Raw genomic sequence first — 21126 nt, 5'->3', positions numbered from 1 at the left:
TAGTTTTCACTGAAAAATGTTCTCATCGAGTTTTGACTCTTATTTTAAAATGAACGTGGCCAATCAAAATAAGCTTGAGTCATAGTATTCAGCCAATCAGAAAGTTAGTTACCTGGCAGATTACACATGAATGGACGTTGAAAATGTCAAATTGTAATGGTTTTTTCGACCACCATCGATGTGGGGGAACGACTACAACTGACAACAAACCAGGTCTAAAAAAGACATCACTATCATGGAAATTACCATATATAATTGGATAAATTAGATCTTAGATAGCATGAATTTTAGGCATAAATCTAATCTCTGATTCATCTGAATTGATCTTCCCAGGGCGCTGCTTTCAGAACGTAAACCACTCATTTAAATGAAAGTGCTTGTCTTTATCAATACTTACTGGATAACTATTTTTGTAATATTCATAAAAAAAGGTTAAACATGCCGTGTCTTCCTGTCTAGTCAGGCTAGTTGTGGGGATCCGATTCATTCATTCATCCGCGAACGAAGTATGAATCATTTGATTCACTGATTCATTCAAAACAATGGTTCATTCAGGAATTAATGAACAATTGTGTGTTGCTCTGGGATGCTGTAAATTGATTGTATTTTGACTTTGGAACTAACGTTATTTCCGCTGGCGGAGCCAAAAAGACTGGCAATATTGTGTGCATACTGTAAGTTATTTAATATCAACTTCATATTTAAATGTTGTAAAAAAAGCAATCTTCTGCAATTGTTCTGTTTGTCTGAATGTAAATTATGTGCAGCATTGTGCCTGCTCTGATATTATGAACAAATGCACGAATATAGGCCTCATATTGGTAAATAATCCAGTGAAGTCTTGTTAACAATTAGTAAGTTACCCTTTTACCAATAATATTTTTATTGTATGAAGTTGGGAGTAAAATATAATGTACTCACCCTCACCACACCCTCCAAAAATGACAATGTGAGTCTGTAAATTTGGTGTCTTTGTCCATGTAGTGTCAGGTGGATAGCAGATTGTGAGGCACCTAGATGGTATGCATTGGTGGAGTTCAAGTTTGTCAAGCAAAGATGACTTTAGATGAGTCATGATGATGACTGGCACCTCAAAATAGGTAAGTGAGGGGGTTTAATAGGGTAGGATGTCAATAAACCAAATTCAGTGTGGCTGCTGAGGCAGTCAAAGCACTTTACCATGTTCACATTTCCTAGGGGTTGGCATTCTCCTGCAGGGAACGTGTTGAAATTATATTAATTAATTTAGACTGAACAAATAGCAATTTAGTTAAACATTTATTTTAGTAGGGAGGTTACTTTAAGGCATCATAAGCACAGATAGACAATACAGTGGTTTGGTTTGTTAGTCTTTGCATGCATGTTGAAACAGATGAAATTGTTGAGTTGTTTACATAATAGTATAGATAGTTTGTATAGAGTAGAAAAAGCATCTATTGACAAATACAGTTTTTCTTTCAGCACACTAACATAGCAGCCATAGCCTACACAGCATAATAGCAGGTCTACCTAATGCCCTGATACTTAATCTATCCAAACATCACTGTTTAGGCTTAACTAATACCTGCCCACCAATAATAAGTGAACAGCCCTTCATATTTAGCCTTCACTTTAAAAGTATTAATTATAAACCATTAAACATGAAGATTGTAAAAACAAATACAAAAGTGACATGTGTGGTTAGTTCAGTGTGCATTACGCATAACATCTATAAGGTACCATAACAGTGTTTATACGTTATTAATGTCATGCTAGTAACGATTAAATTTAAACAAATCTAAATCTAAATTATATCAGTGCTTATGAATACATGCTTTTATATCTAATTAAGTCAACATATTGTACTGACAATTAAACATTTGAAAAAAGAACATTCATCACAATTTTTATGTAATCAAATAAAAATGTAGTGTAACTAGTATTAAATACTGTGTGATTATGAACAAAACATATATTAGAACTCCCTAAAATCCCACTTTTTTATGAAACAACTTTAAAACTATTTTGACAAGAACAGATCTGTCTAAAAATGTAACAAGTTTACCTGTTTGTCTAGTCCTAGAGTACACTACATGGTCATGATCATTTTCAACATTGTTATGGACATATATATATATATATATATATATATATATATGTGTGTGTGTGTGTGTGTGTGTGTGTGTGTATGTGTGTATGCATAAAATTGCACCTTCAGTCATGCATGAAAACACTTTATACAAAAAAAACCCTTCAAGTGATAATTGTGAAATAAATACGTTTTTAAATAATTACTGACTTATAATTCTGCATAACACATGAAGACATCTTGATTGTTCATTTGAATAAACACTAACACACATGAAGATCTGACATTATTGGCAGTATCTTCAGATTTCAGAGCACTGTACCATTTGAAGCACATAACTGCTATAACTCCTACATAATAATGTCCAACTAACTAATATAGCTATAATGTACTGTTGAGGTAAAGTGAAAGTATATCCTATTCAACCCACAGAAACGAATGACGCAGCAGCATCAGTCCTTATAAATTTCCCTTCATGGCTTCCAAAAACGTACCTAATGGAAAGCTCAAATATAACGAAATGCTCTTAGTGCACTACCAGCATTAATAAGAAAAACTACAGGTGAAAATAACATTTCAAAATGTCAGAAGTTGCAGTGTCTAATGGCATTCAACAGATCCTTGGACTTCACTGTCTTCTTATGATTGCATTAAAAATATAAAGAACAGCATTCTTCCCTGGAATTTTAGATTAAAATGCACTTTGGGTTTTGGCAGCATGGCAAGACAGACAGGAAGTGTAAGTCGAGAGAGAAGTATGGGAAAGGGAAAACCAAAACCAAAGAGATGCGGTGTGGAAGATAAGAAAGATAAAAGGAGAAGAAATACATTTTCAAAGATAGAGAAGAGAGTCATTTAAATGATAAAGAACCTGAGGAAAAAGTGAGAGTAAGAGAAAAATATACAAGGAAAGATTAATGAAGCATGCATGCAGAAACGTCACGTTGGAGAATTTCTTCAACACGTTTGGGCCACCTAAAGAGAAAGAGAAATTCTACGTCAATTGTACATGAGAATATGCACACACTATGTGATGAACAAAATATGATCACGTGAATGAAAACATTTTCTGTATTTACTTAAAATACAAAAATAATAGTGTTTGAAATACCTGGGAAATGTTGACCCCAGTTAGTTTCTCAATGGTTTCAGGCAGTCTGGTCATGATGTCAAGCACTTCTCCTGTCAGCTTGGCTGCGCCGATCTCTGAACCTCCGCTGGAAATCATGGTGACCTTATTGGTAGCTGACAGGGGCTTACTTATCTCCTCTGCCATCTAATGGACAGAAAGAACACAATTTACCATCAGTGTAAGACATCAACTTATACTGCTTTTTGCTCTAAGCAGGATTATCTCTTGCAAGATTCTTGTTTTTGTGTGCAATGCAATATTTTTCTGTATTGTCAACACACTAGAAAAAAAAAAAAAACATAAAAACAAATACACCATCTCACCAGTGGCAGTTTCTCCAGCAACATGTCCACCATAGCTCCTTCCTTGTAGTGCTGGAAGGCATCAGCCTTCTTAGCCATCTGCTCAGCCTCGGCACGACCTTTAGCCTCCACAGCGTATGCTTCGGCCTCTCCTCTCATCTGCAGAGACACAGTTTGTGTGCAACACAAACCTTTTTTTTTTTTTTAAATATAGCCAAGAAGATGGCTGATCACTTACTTTAATAGATTCGGCCTCAGCTTCTGCTTCCATGATCAGCTGAAGACTGTTGGGAGTGCACAAAATGGCCAGATGCATATGTTTTTAAAGGTGAGTGGTTAAAATTTTTCAATTTTAAAATATTTTCTCCTATCTAAATTTAATCCAAGCTGAGCCATTTTTTTGCAATTTTGTATGATCTCATTAAAGGGATAATTCACCCAACAATGAAAATGTGATGTTTATCTGGTTACCCCCAGGGCATCCAAGATGTAGTTGACTTTGTTTCTTCAGTAGAACACAAACGAAGGTTTTTAACTCAAACCGTTGCAGTCTGTCAGTCATATAATGCCAGTCAATGGGCACAGAATCTTTGAGAGAAAAAAAAACATGCACAGACAAATCCAAATTAAACCCTGCGGCTCATGACAATACATTGATGTCCTAAGACACGAAACAATCGGTTTGTGCGGTTTGTGTATATAATTTTTTACCTCTGATAAAGCTCAATGTCTGACTGTCACAACATCCGGCGCGTGACACGTCAACCTGCTCTGGCACATAGATATACAGTATATACATAGATGCCTCATTAGCGACTGTTTCTATGGGCTGCGATAGGTAAGGATCTACGTATATATCTATGTATATATATATATATATCTATGTTCCAGAGCCGTTGACGCGTCACGCACCGGATGTTGTGGATGAGCTCAGGAGAGTTGGACGTTGCCTGTATCAGAGGTAAAAAATGATATAAATGCTGTTCAGTTTCTCGCACAAACCGATCGTTTCTTGTCTTAGGACATCTATGTATTGTCACGAGCCGTAAGGTTTAATTTGGATTTGTGTGTGCATGTGTTTTTTACTTTCAAAGATTCTGTGTCCATTGACTGACATTATATGACTGACAGACTGCAACGGTTTGAGTTAAAAACCTTCGTTTGTGTTCTACTGAAGAAACAAAGTCACCTACATCTTAGATGCCCTGGGGGTAACCAGATAAACATCAAATTTTCATTTTTGGGTGAACTATCCGTTTAATGTGGAAATTACTTGAAAGACAAAAACAATTGGTGAATGTTTGTAGAAAACAACCTCTATGTTATATGGCGTTTTAAAACAAACAGGAAGCTGAGAGCACTGAAGAAGCATCTATCTCACCGTTCTGCTTCCGCCAGTTTCTCCAGCCGGTATCGTTCGGCCTCGGCTGGTTTCTTGACTTTAGCCTCCAGCTCGTTCTCCTTGCGTGTGATCTCCTGTTCTTGCAGCATGATTTGCTGCGTGCGCTCCACCACCAAAACCTGCATCTTCTCCTCCTCGATCCGCTGCTTTGTCTTTGCCACCTAATGCAACAGTTAAACAGGAGGATGTCATTTTTATTAATTTTTTTAACCCACAAAATCACGTCACAGTTATGTTACTTAAAATCGGCATAACTATCAAAGGAATAGTTCATCCCAAGCATGCATTTCTTTCTTTTGCTGAACACAATAATGATATTTTACTTTGTTGATGACCAGTTTTGGTTTCCATTGACTTCCATGGTACTTTTTTTTTCCATACGATGGTGGTCACCGGGAACTGAAACTGTTAGTTACAAATATTATTCTGAAGGAGTGGATGCCAAGCTGCCATATCCTTCATATTGATATTAATTATATTATTACATTATTTCTTGTTTGACTATTAATCAAGTTATGGATCAGTATTTCACCTCCTAGATTATTGGATGATTCTCTTAAGTTAGTGGTGTCATCTATAATAATAATTATAGATAGAAGTTTCTGGTCTTTCATTAGAGCAGTGCAGCAAGAGTGAAATGTGTAACCTTATGCTTTACATGCCGAGATCTTTTCCTTTTTTACAGGTCACAGAGCCATGTCAGGAGGTCAGGATGACCTCCCATCTACGTGAGCAACAGTATCTGAGACTTACGTGTGTGCTTAAGAGATATTAAAGAATCCTGCTTTATTCTGTACTTCTACTCTCTAAGATGATGACTGCATAGAGTGTGTGGAACGAACCATACTGATAAAATTCTAGCTAGGGCTAGGCGGCCTTGAAGTTCTGATAAGTGCTCTGTGTGTGTGTATGTGTGTGCTGGGAGCTCTCTATCTCTGTGTTAGAAGACTGTCTCTGCCAGCTGCCACCATCCTGATCAAGAATAGGTGTCTGGAAGACACCTATCTTGTATGATCCCTGATCGCTGACGTCTGCCCAATCAGTTGGAGATATGCTTGAAGCATTTACGTCCATATGTGGAAACTGTCTAAGTTTATCTAGTTTTTAGAACAATCAGAATGTTGCTGACCTATGTATTGGCGCAGTTAGAGTATAATTATTGGTTTCTGTAAGATGTAAATGAGAGCGGCCTACTAACTCCGTGCGAGTGTTAAAGCTGACTTCTGCCTGAAACTGCAAACTATTCAGTAAATTTCTTCAATTGAATCGCATCTCTTGACTCCTGGTCTTCATTCAAATGGTCCTTGGGTTTTAACTGTAAATTCCCCTACAATTCAAAATGACTTTTTGTGTTCCACAGAATAAAGAAAGTCATATCGGTTTGGAACGACAGAATAAAACAAGAGTAAATTATGACAGAATTATATTATATACAAGAACCCCAAGGATTCATTATAGAAAGTCAAGAAATTATTTCACAACGTTGAAGGTCACCAATAGGTTTGGTTGTCGTTTTACCTGGAGCTGATAGGCCATTTCAGACTCAGCTTTTTTGGTGAAAACCTCAATGTCATAGACAGCCTTCTTCAGCTCGTAGTCTCTCTGAGCCTTAGCCATCTCGATCTCATTCATGTACTGAGCAGATACCTTCTCCTGTATAGCATTGGCCTCCTACAGAGAGAAGAAAGAAAGAAATGAGAGAGACATTAAGAAAAATACTCAGTGATATTTAGAAAAAAAGGCTGTATTTGCAACAGAGTTCAGGAAAGGCTCACCCTGATCACTGCATCTCTTTTGTTCATGGCTTCCCCAATACGAGCATCCTTCTGCACTTGTGCCGTACGGGCCTTCCCCAAAGAGTGCAGGTAATCCTGAAACAAAAAGACTTGATTTACCACTCACACAGATTCATTTTTGTACACATTTAAATCAATTTGTAGATTTGTTAACACAAACCCTCCTACTGTCAGGATCTACTCGAGAGATGCAGTGAAACATTAGCGATGAAAAATACACTTTATTTTTGCAGCTAACCTTGCTTAAAAAAAAAGATTTTCCTTTTCAAAATTTAAATGAATCACGCAATGTGACTTACTAAGGTTTGCGGTAGTCATTTCACTGCTATTTGTGCCATTATTTAATGCCCAGAATAAAGCATGTCTTAACATCAGCTCTGCTTGTTTGTGACCTCTACGCTAATTTCCACCGCTGTTGGTGGTCATTATGAAAACACGCTGGCTGCGTCTATGTTCTTTAATTCACGCATTGTCAGTAAATCATCTGCAGAACTTTCCATTCCCATCGACACTTTTTAAGGGATTGCACTCTCACGCTAATTTGCCTCGTTTAGTAAATTTGGCCCCAAGTTCGATAAACACAACTACACAAATGGGGCTAACAGACCTGGTCATCGTGAACGTCTTTGAGTGTGTAGCTGACCACGCTGATGCCCATGTTGACAAGGTCAGATGAAGCCACCTTGAACACCTGCTCGGAAAACTTCTTTCTGTCTTTGTAGATCTCCTAAAGAACAAACACAAAACCAACCATGCTCAATGAAGTCATTATACTATGCTGAGGACTGAAAGTGTAGATTTTGAACACTGTATCCAGTTTTACTGCTGTTTGTGATGTTGCAAAGTGCAGTACATTTGCAAGGTGGGCATTTGCTCTGTGAACATGTCTATTTACCTCCACAGTCAGGTGAGCAATGATGGCTCTCTGGTGACCCTCCAGTGTTTCCAAGGCAATGTGGGCAATCTCACCCTCTGACTTTCCCAGAAACATCTGACATGCTGCAGCCAACATCTGTTTATTTTGCCCTTGAATCTTCATCTGTCAGAGAGAGAAGGTTCAGTTTAGACACATAATCAATGATTTTTTAAAAGTATTTCATAAAATACAGAATAGCACAGACATCTGGGGAAAAACTGGTTTATTAAATGACAAAAACCGCTTTCTTAAACCCTATGAAATGTTGTTTACTGCATATTAGAGCGTGCATATTAGTTAACCTGTGCAATTCCAGTGACCGAGATGGGCACTCCGTGACGTGTGTAGACTTTATCACTCTTTACATTCAGCGTCAGTGTGTTCAAAGAGATCCTGTGATGGAAGAAAGAGAAAAAGCTGAGATTTGTTTATGCAAACAATGCATACATATATACACAAAAACACAGAGTGAATAATACCTTTGTATCTGCTGAACGCATGGAAAAACAAACACTCTCCCACCAGAGATCATGACTGGCGGTGAGCGGCAGAAACCTGAGCCAGGAGTCAGATCACATATGTGAATGTGTTTTCATGATTTCTTCTGAAAATATCTCTCTATAAACATATCTGTTATGTTTAGTCTTACCCGACACCACCATTGCTTCATTGGGACCGCAAGTGTAAAACATTTTCACACTATGGAGAAACCAGAGAAATGAAAGTAGTGGAACACTGTTAAAATCATTTGAGAATTATATGCAATCACTGTTGATTAACTTTTTAATATCTCACATAACAACAACTGTATTATTCTGTTCTTAGTCATTTTAAAATAGATCTCCATTCTCATTGCAACATTCAATATGGCACACTTTGAATAACTTTAACAACCAATTAAACCCAAGAGGCTGTAGGCTACAAAGACACACACACATATGTATGTATGTATACAACATATTTTTATATAAATACATATACACGCAGTGTTGGGCAGTAAATAGTTACTGTAATAATATTACTTTTTGCAGTAACTAGTAGTGTAACTAATTACTAATATGATTTCAGTAATAATATTACAGTTACCATCCATTAAACAGATTAGTTACTTTAGATGCCTCAACCCAGCTGATTTAAAATCCAACAATCAAATAATTCCTAGATTTATTTTCATAATTTTCATGACTCGCACATGCATGTGATGTCCCCAGTGCAGCAGGCAAGCTTGGAATATGGAAAAGCTTACATTCAGCAGATAGAAATATTGCATTATATTGATTTTGTCAGGAAAAAAGATGATCTGAACACTGTTGTGTAAGTTGTGGATATTTACTTTACTCTGGCATTACATCCCTTTGCTCAGCTTGTGGTACATTATATTAATATAAATAAAAATCTTTTTGGAAAATTAAACAGCTTCTTACAAACTTATGTGATTTGATAAAATACATAATGAAATATAATCGTATATGGGTAACGGAGAAATTACAATTAGCTTCAAGCTACACATGACAATTAATACATGATTAATACAACACTTCTACTTGAATGTCACTATCAATCATTGAGTGTTTGTAATAACATGTAGATTTTGGTCAAATGATGAGGCAGAAATATGTTATTAGTAACATTCTAGAAGAATTTTATCTGGAAGATACACAGTTACAACTTCTGTGGGGCGTGAAGAAAAAGTAATGTAACTAGTAGTGTAACTAATTACTGTTGCCAGAAAGTAATAAGTAAAGTAACAATATTACTTTTGAAAGGTGTAACTAGTAATGAGTAATATATTACATTCTTTGAGTAACTAGCCCAACACTGTGTATATGTAAGTACATAACATGCTGAAACGTCAAAGGTGAAAATATATTTACATATGGGTCAAAATTCTCAAATAATTAAAGTAAAATTAAATCTAGCTATCTATTCAAAACAAGATCTATTCAAAACGAATTCTATTCAAATATGTATTTATAGTGTGTACAAATAACGCGCAGTATAGCCTACAATCTGCATTATAAACCCAGTAATGCCTTTGACTGATTGATGCGATTTAGCTTCTCTGAAATGGTGGGCTTGTGGTTGCTTATTAAATACAGGTTTACCAAAGAATCTCCGGTGAAAAAGCATCCAAGTCCATTAACTTATTAAAGGGTCCTGTCCCGAGCGTGGCAGATGGCAAAACACGAGCACCTCTCTCGTTGTTATTCACAATTAGCTTTGACATAAATACATATTTGGTATTTTATTTTATATATATATATATATATATTGTATTATACTGTATTGCATTATTAGATTTTTGTTGTTGTTGTTGTTGTTGTTTGCACGGTGGAGATGTCAATAGCGCGAACTAGGAGGTGCCCTATAATGACATTAGCCTACATAATAATATTAAAACAAGCGAATTTTGCCTGTTATCTTAGCCTACTGATGCAACATCATCAGATTGTATTTTCCTGGTAGACTTAAAGTAAAAAACGTGCGCAATAGCAGACAAACGCAACAACAACGGCGCCTACAAATTCGCAATATTGTATCGGCCAGTAAAAGAAATGAATCCAGTGTTTACATCCAGCACGTCACGACAACGTAAAAGCTATCGGAACAGACTGCAGAGAAAATAGGATAATAATTGTCAGAAACACTCTTACCGTTAGGTGAATGGATAGAAAATATGAATCGACTTGATAATAGCAACGGTGTAAAATGAAGACGCAGCAAGAATCCAGCAGGCTGTGAGTAGTAGCAGTGTGTGCTGGTGCTGGTGATGGCGCCCCGCCCGGATTACACAGGAACACTGGCGCCATCCCACGGAGCAGTGCTTCCCAAAGCGTGGCCCTCGAAGCTATCGCAGGACCTCAAAAAAATTGAAATCGGCTTCAGATGCCGTTTGCGCTATTGGGAGTACAGGAACGCGATAATGAATCCCATGCATTAAGTTTAACTATGAAAAAATGTAGGTCGTCCTTCAATAATGACATTTAAACATTGTTGAATGCAAGGATGGATTTGAATACAATGCATTTGTGAATTGCATATCTGTGTGGCTTTTGCTACATATTTTTATATAATTGTAAATAGTATGCATTGGATTTAGAGGCAGTCTATTTGTAAACTGAATACAGTTAATCGGTTTTACCTTGACAGGGATGTGATTTGTGGAACTTTTGCTGATTGCTAAACTATGCCTCTGGAATTTTGGAAGCTTGGCGATTCTGATAAATGTATCCAATTGAAAATACTGTGCAAACGGCAAGGTGCAGTTTAACTTATTTTAATCTTTGAATGAAAGTGATAAACAATTATTGACACTGCCTTTCTGTTTTGCAGCTGTTCAGTATGAGAAGACATGCAGAATTTTCTCCTCATGTTTGGTCTCAAGAGTCTTGAATATTTATGTTGCCATTGCCTCCTGCCAGGTTCATGCAGGAAATATCAGATTTTTATCTGGTATCCAAAGTTATTCAAACTCATTAAGTTAAGATTTCTTTAGCCAAGAGGCAGATGGTAAGGAAAAGCAAGAGGCAGAAATTTAAGAAAGGAGCAGTTTATTGCATAACCCTATTTGTGTAAAGCCAGAAGCAATGGGAACAAAATCTATGGCATTGAACACCTTGAAGCTTGTACATTTACATTTTACATTTACATTTAGTCATTTTGCAGACGCTTTTATCCAAAGCGACTTACAATTGGAGAATACATAAAGCGATTCATCTTGAAGAGGCAATCCGACAGACGAAGTGCTTGCAACACCAAGTCTCAGGCATTGTTCAAATAAGTACAAACTACCAAAGGAAGGAATAAGTAAAGAGAAAGATTTTTTTTTTTTTTTTTTAAGTTTAGGATGAAGTCAAGTGCTGTCGAAAGAGATGAGTTTTCAGTTGTTGCTTGAAGATTGACAGGGATCCAACATTCCGGATAGGGGTGGGAAGATCATTCCACCAGCCAGGAATGGTGAACGAGAATGTTCTGGAGAGTGATTTTGAGCCTCTCTGTGATGGTATCACGAGGCGTCGCTCACTAGCAGATCTCAGATTTCTGGAGGGGATGTAGATTCTTAATAGAGAGTGCAAGTAAGCGGGTGCTGAGCCTGTGGTTGTTCTATATGCAAGCATCAGTGTCTTGAACTTGATGTGAGCCGCGACCGGTAGCCAGTGCAAGGAGATAAAGAGAGGTGTAACATGGGCTCTTTTGGGCTCGTTGAAGACCAGTCGTGCCGCTGCATTCTGAATCATTTGTAGAGGTTTGACTGTGTTTGACGGAAGTCCAGCCAGAACAGCATTGCAATAGTCCAGCCTAGAAATGACAAGGGCCTGGACAAGAAGTTGTGCAGCATGCTCTGTCAGAAAGGGCCTGATCATTCTGGTGTTGTATAGTGCAAACCTGCAAGATCGAGCAGTCTTTGCAATGTGGTCTTTGAAGGTCAGCTTATCATCAAAGATTACACCAAGATTTCTGACCGAATTTGATGGGGTTATTGTTGATGAACCTAACTGGATCGTGAAGTCATGCTGTAGAGTCGGAGTGGCAGGAAAGACAAGAAGCTCAGTCTTTGCCAGGTTGAGCTGCAGGTGATGTTCTTTCATCCATGCCGAGATGTCCGCCAGGCAGCCTGAGATCCGTGCAGCTACCGTTGGATCATCTGGTTGAAAAGAGAGATAGAGCTGTGTGTCATCAGCGTAGCAATGGTAGGAGAATCCATGTGCCTGTATGATGGGACCCAGTGATGTAGTGTATGTGGAGAAGAGGAGGGGTCCAAGAACCGATCCCTGAGGAACCCCAGTGACCAGTCGATGTGCTTTGGATACCTCCCCTCCCCAGGCCACCCTGAAAGACCTACCAGTGAGATAGGATTCAAACCAGCGAAGTGGAATGCCAGCGATGCCCAGTGATGAGAGGGTGGACAGGAGTATCTGATGATTGACAGTGTCAAAAGCGGCAGATAGATCCAGCAGAATGAGGACTGATGATTTGGAATGGGCTTTTGCAATTCGCAGGGCTTCAGTGACCGAGAGAAGCGCAGTCTCAGTTGAATGGCCACTCCTGAAACCTGACTGTTTAGCGTCCAGTTTGTCGTTCTGTGAAAGAAACAGTGAGACTTGGTTGAAGACAACTCGTTCAAGTGTTTTCGCTATGAATGGAAGGAGAGAGACAGGTCTGTAGTTTTCTATAAGAGAAGTTTCTATAGGTTTTTTGAGCAGTGGGGTTACCCGAGCCTGCTTGAACGCAGTGGGGAAGATGCCTGTGAGGAGGGATGTGTTGATGATGTGTGTGAGTGCCGGTAAGAGCGTGGGTGAGATTGCTTGGAGAAGGTGTGAGGGGATTGGGTCAAGAGGACATGTTGTAGGATGGTTGGAGAGGAGAAGCTTGGATACTTCAGCTTCAGTGAGGGGACAGAAAGATAAGATGGGAGTTTTAGCAGTGGATGTGGTAGGTTGAGGGTCCTGTGTGCGTGGAGGTGACCACTGATCGATCTAGTTTTGTCTGTAAAAAAAGTGGCAAAGTCATCAGCTGTAATAGAAGTGGTGGGAGGAGGTGGAGGGGGACAGAGGAGGGAATTAAATGTTCTGAAGAGATAACGCATGTCTGGAGCACTGTCGATCTTGTTGTGGAAATGTGAGGATTTGGCAGTGTGGACTTTAGCAGAGAAGGATGTGAGCAAAGACTGGTACCTACTGAGGTCTGACAGATCGTTTGATTTGCGCCATTTTCTCTCTGCCGCTCTGAGTGTAGTCCAATGTTCACAAAGAACCTCGGATAACCAGGGGTTGGAAGGAGCAGCCCGTGCTGGCCTAGAGGAGAGAGGACAAATGTCGTCTAGACAAGAGGTTAAGGTAGAGCATAAAGTCTCAGTAGCTGCATTCACATCCAGAGATGAGAAATGGGTGGGTGATGGAAGAGAGGAGGATACTACAGAGGAGAGATGGGAGGGTGGTGTGAATTCTCATGTGACTTTTAAGGTGTTGATGCTGTGTGAAACTCTTTCCACACTGTTGGCAGGTGAATGGTTTCTCTACATTGTGAGTTCTCATGTGCCTCTCAAGGGTTCGTTTCACTGTGAAATGCATTCCACACTGAGAGCAGGTGAAAGGCTTCTTTCCCATGTGAATTCTCATTGTGACTCTAAAGGCTTGGTTGTTGAATGAGATGATGGCAATCGTCTTTCAGTTCCTTCCGATCTAAAATCAACATTAAAAGATCAATATAAATAAATCTGTACAAGGACAATAAAGGTAAGATACAAAGTACAAAGTAATAGATTTGCTCCACAATTTAATGGCAAGGTCTTTTTTTATATATATCTTTGTTATAATAAAGTTTAAATTTTCATATTATTAAATAATATAAATCTGTCATGATACCATTAAATCTGGTTTAGATGCACTTTGCTATAACATGTTAGGTGCAATTGTTCAGCATTGTCAAAACTTTTTATTTATTGAGAAAACATGGTTTACTTTTGGATGGCAAGTATGTTTTTTTTTTTTTTTGCCTAAAGAATGTTGTAGTCCTGTCATCAACCAGCCTAAATAATAAGAAACCCTTAATTTTAGTGGCTGAAACCAAGGAGTCATTTGCATCCCTGATTATTAAAACATAGGTAGTTATGGGCTCATTTTATTTAATGCATTATATAAAACGCGCCACTTTTATAAATGTTGCTATTCAAATGCAGTCCAACAGCATGTTCAACTCTCATCACTCGAGAGAGAGTCAAGCCTGGGAGGAACCCATTATTCCTTTTTTTTTTTTTTTTAAATGAAATGCATGAGAACAATCTTAGAATGCATCGCTTTGAGTGCTAAACGTGCTCGTGCAAACGCTGACTGCTATCCCTCGGGAGATAACAGAAAAGAAAAGTCAGTCTAGCGAATGCATCATACCTTGCACATACAATCTCTATGTCGAAGGCGTTCCACCTAAGTGTTCATGAGAATAGGAACAGCACAAACGAAGCTTTGACACAATAAAGAATTGTGCTGAAAAACATCATTAATTTAGAGAATCAGAAAGAGTATCCCTGCATCCCAATGTGCATACTATCTGCCCTAAATAGTATTGACAATTACTACCATCACATAGAAATTTAGGATGGCTAGTATGCACATTGGGACGCAGGCAAGGATTTGATAACGTATATTAGACACGTCCAGGCGCCCCGCTAATGACGTCACGGGAGTGTTTTCACACGTGCTTCAGACATCGGTCATGCTCACAGCAATCCCCATAGTGTCCACTAGAGGACAGAGTGCGAGTTCCCTACCAAGGGTGCCGCACAAGACCTGAAAAGTGAAGCCAAAACATTTCTATCGCCATCTGGTGGCTGGCTCCATGTAAACGAGTGGGACGTGAGCCAAACTAAAAAATCAAATGACTGATTCTTGAGAAGTGGGATAAAACAGGGGCAAAATTTATACATTTATGTATCTTATATGCACTAAGCTACTGAGCTATGCTTTGATGCCACCTCCCAACTTTTCTCTTTTTTATCAAAATGTGCTTTTTACCTTGGATTGTGTAATATAATTTCTTTAACAGCACTCAAGATGTTTTTAACATTTCAAAACACATCCTCATGTTAGCAGACAGATTCCACTTTCACATGTGACCAACAATTCCTCAACAAATGTAAAATATCATAATGAAATATTATCAAAATTTTCATCTGACAGAGGTGACAAATCTGATGATGGTGACAAAAATCTGAATTTGTTGTCATTTTCACTATGCTACTGTGAGATTCTGAGAACATCCTGTGCTTGAGAAACATCCTGTGTCTGTATATTTTAGGATATAGACAGACATTACTCAGTAGTCATAAGACATGTTGTTGCCTTATGTTAAATTACGGCATGCTCTCTGCCAGATGTTTCTGTGAGTTTGCCTCTCTGCAATCCCTCCTCCCTTCTCACTCCTTTTCTTCTGTCTCGCACCTTCTGTGTTCTTTCTCCTCTGGATATCTTTGCTCTTTTATGAGCGCATGCGCATATAAGTATATCTCCACATGAGTTTAAATGGTGAAATAGTGGAGGGGTCTGAAGTGCTCCAGGTTATTGACTGTTATTGTTTAGACTGATTGAACTGTATAGTTCAGCTGAGAAAAGGTATCCTCGGCCAAGTCAAGTCAAGTCACCTTTATTTATATAGCGCTTTTAACAATACAGATTGTGTCAAAGCACTTAACAGTATCAAATTGGAGGATAGAGTGTCAGTAATGTATAATGATAAGATTAAACACTCAATTTTCAGTTAAGTGTACGCCTAATATGTCCAGAAAGTCCTGGCCATACTTCCATTTTATATAACGTATATTTCTTGGCTTGTATACCACACAGATGTAATGCATATTCTCATTGGATATACCACTGCACCACCCCTTGCAATGCAACTATATAATGTATGGATGTAATAATAAACTTTGAAGAAGTTTGTGGACAGACAATTGGCTTCATGTTCATAACTCTTTCCATGGGCCCATGTCTTCATGAATGAAAAGGAACTGAGAGTGTTTAGGTGGCAACGAGAAATAACGGGGTTAATTAATTAACACCTTATAAGGATATTCTAGTTCTTGCTAAATTTCTGTTTTCCTATACTTTCACTTCTGCTATACTATGCACCACATGGATAATAAAGTCGAGCCTTGAGTGAACTGCACCGTTCGTGTCTGTATACCCGTCTCCTTTGCTCCATAGCCCAACCAGATTTCTGATCTCTGCAATTACTTTAATATTTTTATTCTAACAGTTTGAGGGCTCGTCCGCAAAGGGTGGAATCTCTTTATACGAACTGGGAAAAGAAACATCCTGAGATCGAGTGGGAAAGGCGTGCCGGAGATCAGGGAAGGACCTACAATAACACGGTGGAAGTGTTTTGCATATTGCTTGAAGGAAATAGGCCTACAGAGCTTACCACTGTAGGATCTTGAGAATTATCCCGTAAAGAGGCGGGATAGGTTATACTCACTGTAGTCGCTAGTGGAATTTATTTATGTTCCATTGTTGTTACACTTCGGCTGGCAACGGTAGTTACATGAGGCATTACAGTTGAGGCTGGGCAACAGAGTACAGGAAAAATTTGTGCGCAACAATTACTAACGGCCTACTAATGACGAAGTGCTGCTACTTACCAACTCACTAACTCAATCAGTTGTATAAAAAAAAACAACCACAAACAGTGAGTATGTTATTGTTTATAAAAGATTAACATTTAAGTATTTTGATATATCTTTGGAACACAAATGATCTATTTTCTCTCATCTCAGAACAGTATGTCTGCTGTGCATCTGCTATAGTAACTCTGATGTCAACTCTTAAATGTCAACTCCGTCACTGGCCCGTCATCACCGTCAGACAGAAAATCTTATGGTGATGACATCTGACAGGGCTGACAAATTTGGCATTTCTTTCACCAAAAAAAAAAAAAAAAAAGTTCATGTAGTAGCTATTTTGTTTTGTCTGTTGATGCTAGATGCTAATAGAAACTTATTCAGGAGAATAAAATTATCTAAACATTTCAAATAGTTTCCTCAAAAAAATGAAGATATATCAAGGTTGTGACAGAGGAAATATTAACATTAGGATTCAAAATATTCTAAAACTTTAAAACTTACCAGAGCCTGTCTGACATTGGTGTACTCTGCAGAGGTGGAATGTGGCAACACTCAAAAAAAAAGATACTTTAAACTAACTTAATTCAATTATGGACAGTGGTTCCACGTAACAGACACATGTTATCTCTACTCAAATACATAATGTATGATGAACTAAACTGAACTGAGTAAACTCAATTTTAGATCATTATATAATCATTATATAATCTAGGAACAGGATTTCCACTTCCCATCAAGCTTTGAACGGGTCTGGATAAGGAGAGTAAATGTTCAAATAAAATGTTATTTTATGCATCTTTTCTCAAGATGATACAATGGGGATACATATTAATGTTTAATGCTCTTTTATGTTTGTATTTAAGAGAGTTTCTGTTTTCTACCACCTTAAGTAAAGTGGTAGAAAATAATTGTGTTAGGTTAACTTGATTTAAGTAAACTGAACAAGCACCACATGCTATTTTGACCTACTTAACTGACACATGTTCTTTCAAACTGAAAACATTTAGTTGAACCAAAGCATAAGTGTTTCAAGTCAGTTTACCACAATGCAACTGTGTTTGAACGAGAAATCTAATACAATGGTGTTAAATTAAAATGAATTGTTTAAATAAAGTGAACAGTATCGTAAAATCATTTTTTTGAGTGAAGGGGTTCATGTCATGACACACTGTTTTTGATGTAGTGAGAAGACAATAACCCCCGGTTTCACAGACAAGGTTTAACCCTAATCCCAGACTAAAATGTAAGTCTAAACTGTTTCAACTGAAAGAAACATGCACTGACTGATCTTAAAATGTATCAGTGCCTTTGTTTTGTCTGAAGATGCACACCAGTAATGTTTTTTTCAAAGGGACATTTCTAAAAATGACTTAAATGTCCTAACTGAACTATGACCTAATCCTGATTTAGTCTAATAAAAATAGTCTAATTGAAGGGGATAATTGTGTTAATTATTAATCCCCTATAACATTTACAATTGAAAATATTTTAATTTTTAAACCTATTATCAGTTACAATTGCTGGACATGTTTTGTCCCATGTCTCAAGAATCAGTGAAATACATTTTTCCCAAAGATGGTTTCCGTCATCTTAGTTCTTGCCACGCTAATATAGGTTCAAGTGTTCGTTTTTCTAATAAGTTTGCTTTTAGCTAGTTATTTGATGCTATAAAAGGGGGTTGTGGTGTCATGATTGTGAATTTGGGATTGAGTCTGTGGGAATTTGGGCGGGAATAATGATTATCCAAATTAAATCTCTGTAACACATTTAGCTGGGTGTAAATTTTAAATGTAACCTCGTTATTTAAATACACCAAGGTTTATTCCAGTTCACAATAAGCTCAAGCTTGTTTCACCTGTTATAATAGGCTATTCCTAATATAGTTACAGCTGTGTTTGGGAATATCAATGCCTCAGAAACATGCTGGCTTTATCATATTGCCTCAGAAGAATCACTTCCACAAGCTCTCACAAAATGATACACAGTAGCGGTCAGAATTATCGGCACCCTTGGTAAATATGATCAAAGAAGGCTGTGAGAATTACTCTCCATTGTTAATCCTTTCAATCTTTTATTAAAAAAATTCACAAAAATCTAACCTTTCATTGGATAATACGAATTTAAAATGGGGGGAGATATCATTATGAAATAAATGTTTTTCTCTAATACACATTGGACACAATTATTGGCACCCCTAGAAATTCTTATGAGTAAAATATCTCTGAAGTATATTCCTTTTCATATTCACAATTTTGAGCACTCCAGGGTGATTATGAACATGAAATTATCCAGCCATGGCTTCCTGTTTCATAGAAATATAAATAGGAGGGAAAACAAAGCCCAAACTCCCTTAATCATCCATCACAATGAGAAAAACCAAAGAATATATTTCTGATGTGCAGCAAAAGATAATTGAGCTTCACAAATTAGTGAAGTGGCTTTAAGAAAAGAGCTAGAGCAGTGAAAATTCCCATTTCCACCATCAGGGCAATAATTAAGAATTTCCAATCAACATTACATGTTACGAAACTTCCTGGAAGAGGACGTGTGTCTATATCGTCCTAATGCACGGTGAGAAGGAGAGTTTGAGTGGCTAAAGACTCTCCAAGGACCACAGCTGGAGAATTGCAGAAAATAGTTGAATCTCGGGGTCAGAAAACCTTTAAAAAAAAAAAAGAAAAAAAAAAAAATGGTCAAACAGCACCTACATCACCAAGTTGTTTGGGAGGGTTTCAAGAATAATTCTCCTCGCTCATCCAAAAACAAACTCCAGCATATTCAGTTATGGAGCTTCAAATGGGACTGGCTTCTATGGTCAGATGAAACTAAAAAATGAGCTTTTTAGCAGCAAACACTCAAGATGGGTTTGGTGAACACAGGGATAAAAAGTACCCCATGTGTACAATGAAATATACTGCTGTATTTTTTATGTCGTGGGCCTATATTTCTGCTGGAGGTCCTGGACATCTTGTTTAGACACATGGCATCATGGATTCTATCAAATACCAACAAATAAAAAATCAATAAGAGACTGACTTTTTTGGAAATCTTATAATGGGCCATATTTGGATCTTCCAACCGTACAATAATCCAAACACAAACCTCAAAAGCAACACAAAAATGAGTCACTGAGCACATGAGTCACTTCTCGAGCCCCTGCCCCTTTGAGGTCTGACGTTAAAGTACCCTTGCAGTCCGGTCTACGTGCCCCCGGTCCGTGAATTTAGTTAATTTCACAGGCAGTTTATCGATTTTAAAATCAGATCTCAGCAGATGATGTTGAACACTTTTGGAAATGTATTCCACATGCTGTCCTTTTCTTTCATGAATTTAATTAACCAATTAAAGATGTATTTTTTAAAGTTTCGAAACTTAGATAATCCACCTCTGCTCTTTTGTCTACATAAAATTTCCCTTCTCAAAAAAATGATGTACTCCTCCAAATGAATCACAGCTGCACAGACTCTGGCTCCAAATGAAGTCATTTTCACAAGATGACAACGGATAAGATGTTTAATTAGTGTTAGTTTTTAGGATTTGTTCAAATCACTAATGCCAAGCACAATAGTAATGCTTAACATTCAAAACCCAGTTGATGTAGATTTACGTCTGTGCGTGGGGAATGAGCTTCAGAACAGCACATGCATGAAATGGCACATTATGTGTTTAGGCCTTCAGCTCAGGACTCATGAGAACTGCATTTACACAAAGCACCAAAACAACAGTCCTGCTTGGTCAGTTCTGTGTAGATAAGCTTGGTTGTAATTGCAGTATATGAAATGGAGGAGTGTGAGAGAGATAAAGAGGTATGTGTGGGTGGATGGATGAATGGAGCGCTGAAGGTTAAAGCTCTGATTCCTCTGTTCTTCATTTGACAGAATGATAGAAAATCTTCAAATGAACTAAAAGTACAGTGACTATAATGTCACAGCATGATCAGCCTCAAAACACAAACATATGTCTGTCTGACATGTTATTGGGTCTCTAAGTTTAGTCAGCTTTGACTGGTGTGAGAAAAAAAGTGCTATTTTGAAGAGCTGGGGTCCAAACATCACTGGAACCTATACTGACTTTTTATTGTATGGACAAAAATCAATACAAATATATCCCTTTAAAGAAACAAAAATATATATGTTTATAAAACAAAGGTTTTCTTTAGCAAAAGGTTGTGTTTTGGGTTAGTCTGTAATGATTATTATTGCGCTTTTATTTATTTATTTTTTTTTAAGGAAAGAGCACAATAAAATAAAAATAATAGCATATTGAATGAGAAGCACACAGACTGGCTGCTATAGTTTTATTCGTTTTTTAATTTATTTATTATGGTTATTATAGGCTATTGCATTATATTTATTGGATTATATTTCATTATTTACAGTAATGTCTTGATGAACA

The 21126-nt window shown here is 37.6% G+C and overlaps 2 protein-coding genes across 2 annotated transcripts; both read right to left on the bottom strand.

The window, feature by feature from the left end:
• Window positions 1-2144: 2144 nt before the first annotated feature.
• Window positions 2145-10460, bottom strand: flot1a (flotillin 1a). The gene is made up of 13 exons (XM_058754598.1): window positions 10271-10460; window positions 8266-8315; window positions 8096-8171; window positions 7919-8009; window positions 7596-7739; window positions 7308-7427; window positions 6680-6775; window positions 6423-6575; window positions 4884-5065; window positions 3741-3786; window positions 3524-3661; window positions 3180-3344; window positions 2145-3043 (listed from the first exon to the last, which is right to left on the bottom strand). Exons 2-13 carry the CDS (start codon window positions 8306-8308, stop codon window positions 3026-3028), a joined length of 1272 nt encoding a protein of 423 aa, XP_058610581.1. The 5' UTR covers window positions 8309-8315; window positions 10271-10460; the 3' UTR covers window positions 2145-3025.
• Window positions 10461-11393: 933 nt separating this feature from the next.
• Window positions 11394-13051, bottom strand: LOC131526339 (uncharacterized). The gene is made up of 2 exons (XM_058754599.1): window positions 12460-13051; window positions 11394-12261 (listed from the first exon to the last, which is right to left on the bottom strand). Exon 2 carries the CDS (start codon window positions 12203-12205, stop codon window positions 11459-11461), a length of 747 nt encoding a protein of 248 aa, XP_058610582.1. The 5' UTR covers window positions 12206-12261; window positions 12460-13051; the 3' UTR covers window positions 11394-11458.
• Between the last annotated feature and the right edge of the window lie 8075 nt (window positions 13052-21126).

The sequence above is a fragment of the Onychostoma macrolepis genome, chromosome 19 (assembly GCF_012432095.1).
Source record: "Onychostoma macrolepis isolate SWU-2019 chromosome 19, ASM1243209v1, whole genome shotgun sequence".
Taxonomy (NCBI): Eukaryota; Metazoa; Chordata; class Actinopteri; order Cypriniformes; family Cyprinidae; genus Onychostoma; species Onychostoma macrolepis.
Note: the sequence above shows the minus strand (reverse complement) of the source record. Positions and strands in the feature narration are given on the sequence as shown.

Excerpts from the sequence above, each read along its gene's own strand:
- flot1a (XM_058754598.1), bottom strand. The coding sequence starts at position 8,308 with ATGTTTTACACTTGCGGTCCCAATGAAGCAATGGTGGTGTCGG. Across the intron at positions 7,740-7,918 it reads CGGTCACTGGAATTGCACAG|ATGAAGATTCAAGGGCAAAA; the intron begins GTTAACTAATAT and ends TCTCTCTGACAG. Across the intron at positions 3,787-4,883 it reads AAACTGGCGGAAGCAGAACG|TCTTCAGCTGATCATGGAAG; the intron begins GTGAGATAGATG and ends CACTCCCAACAG.
- LOC131526339 (XM_058754599.1), bottom strand. The coding sequence starts at position 12,205 with ATGAAAGAACATCACCTGCAGCTCAACCTGGCAAAGACTGAGCTTCTT.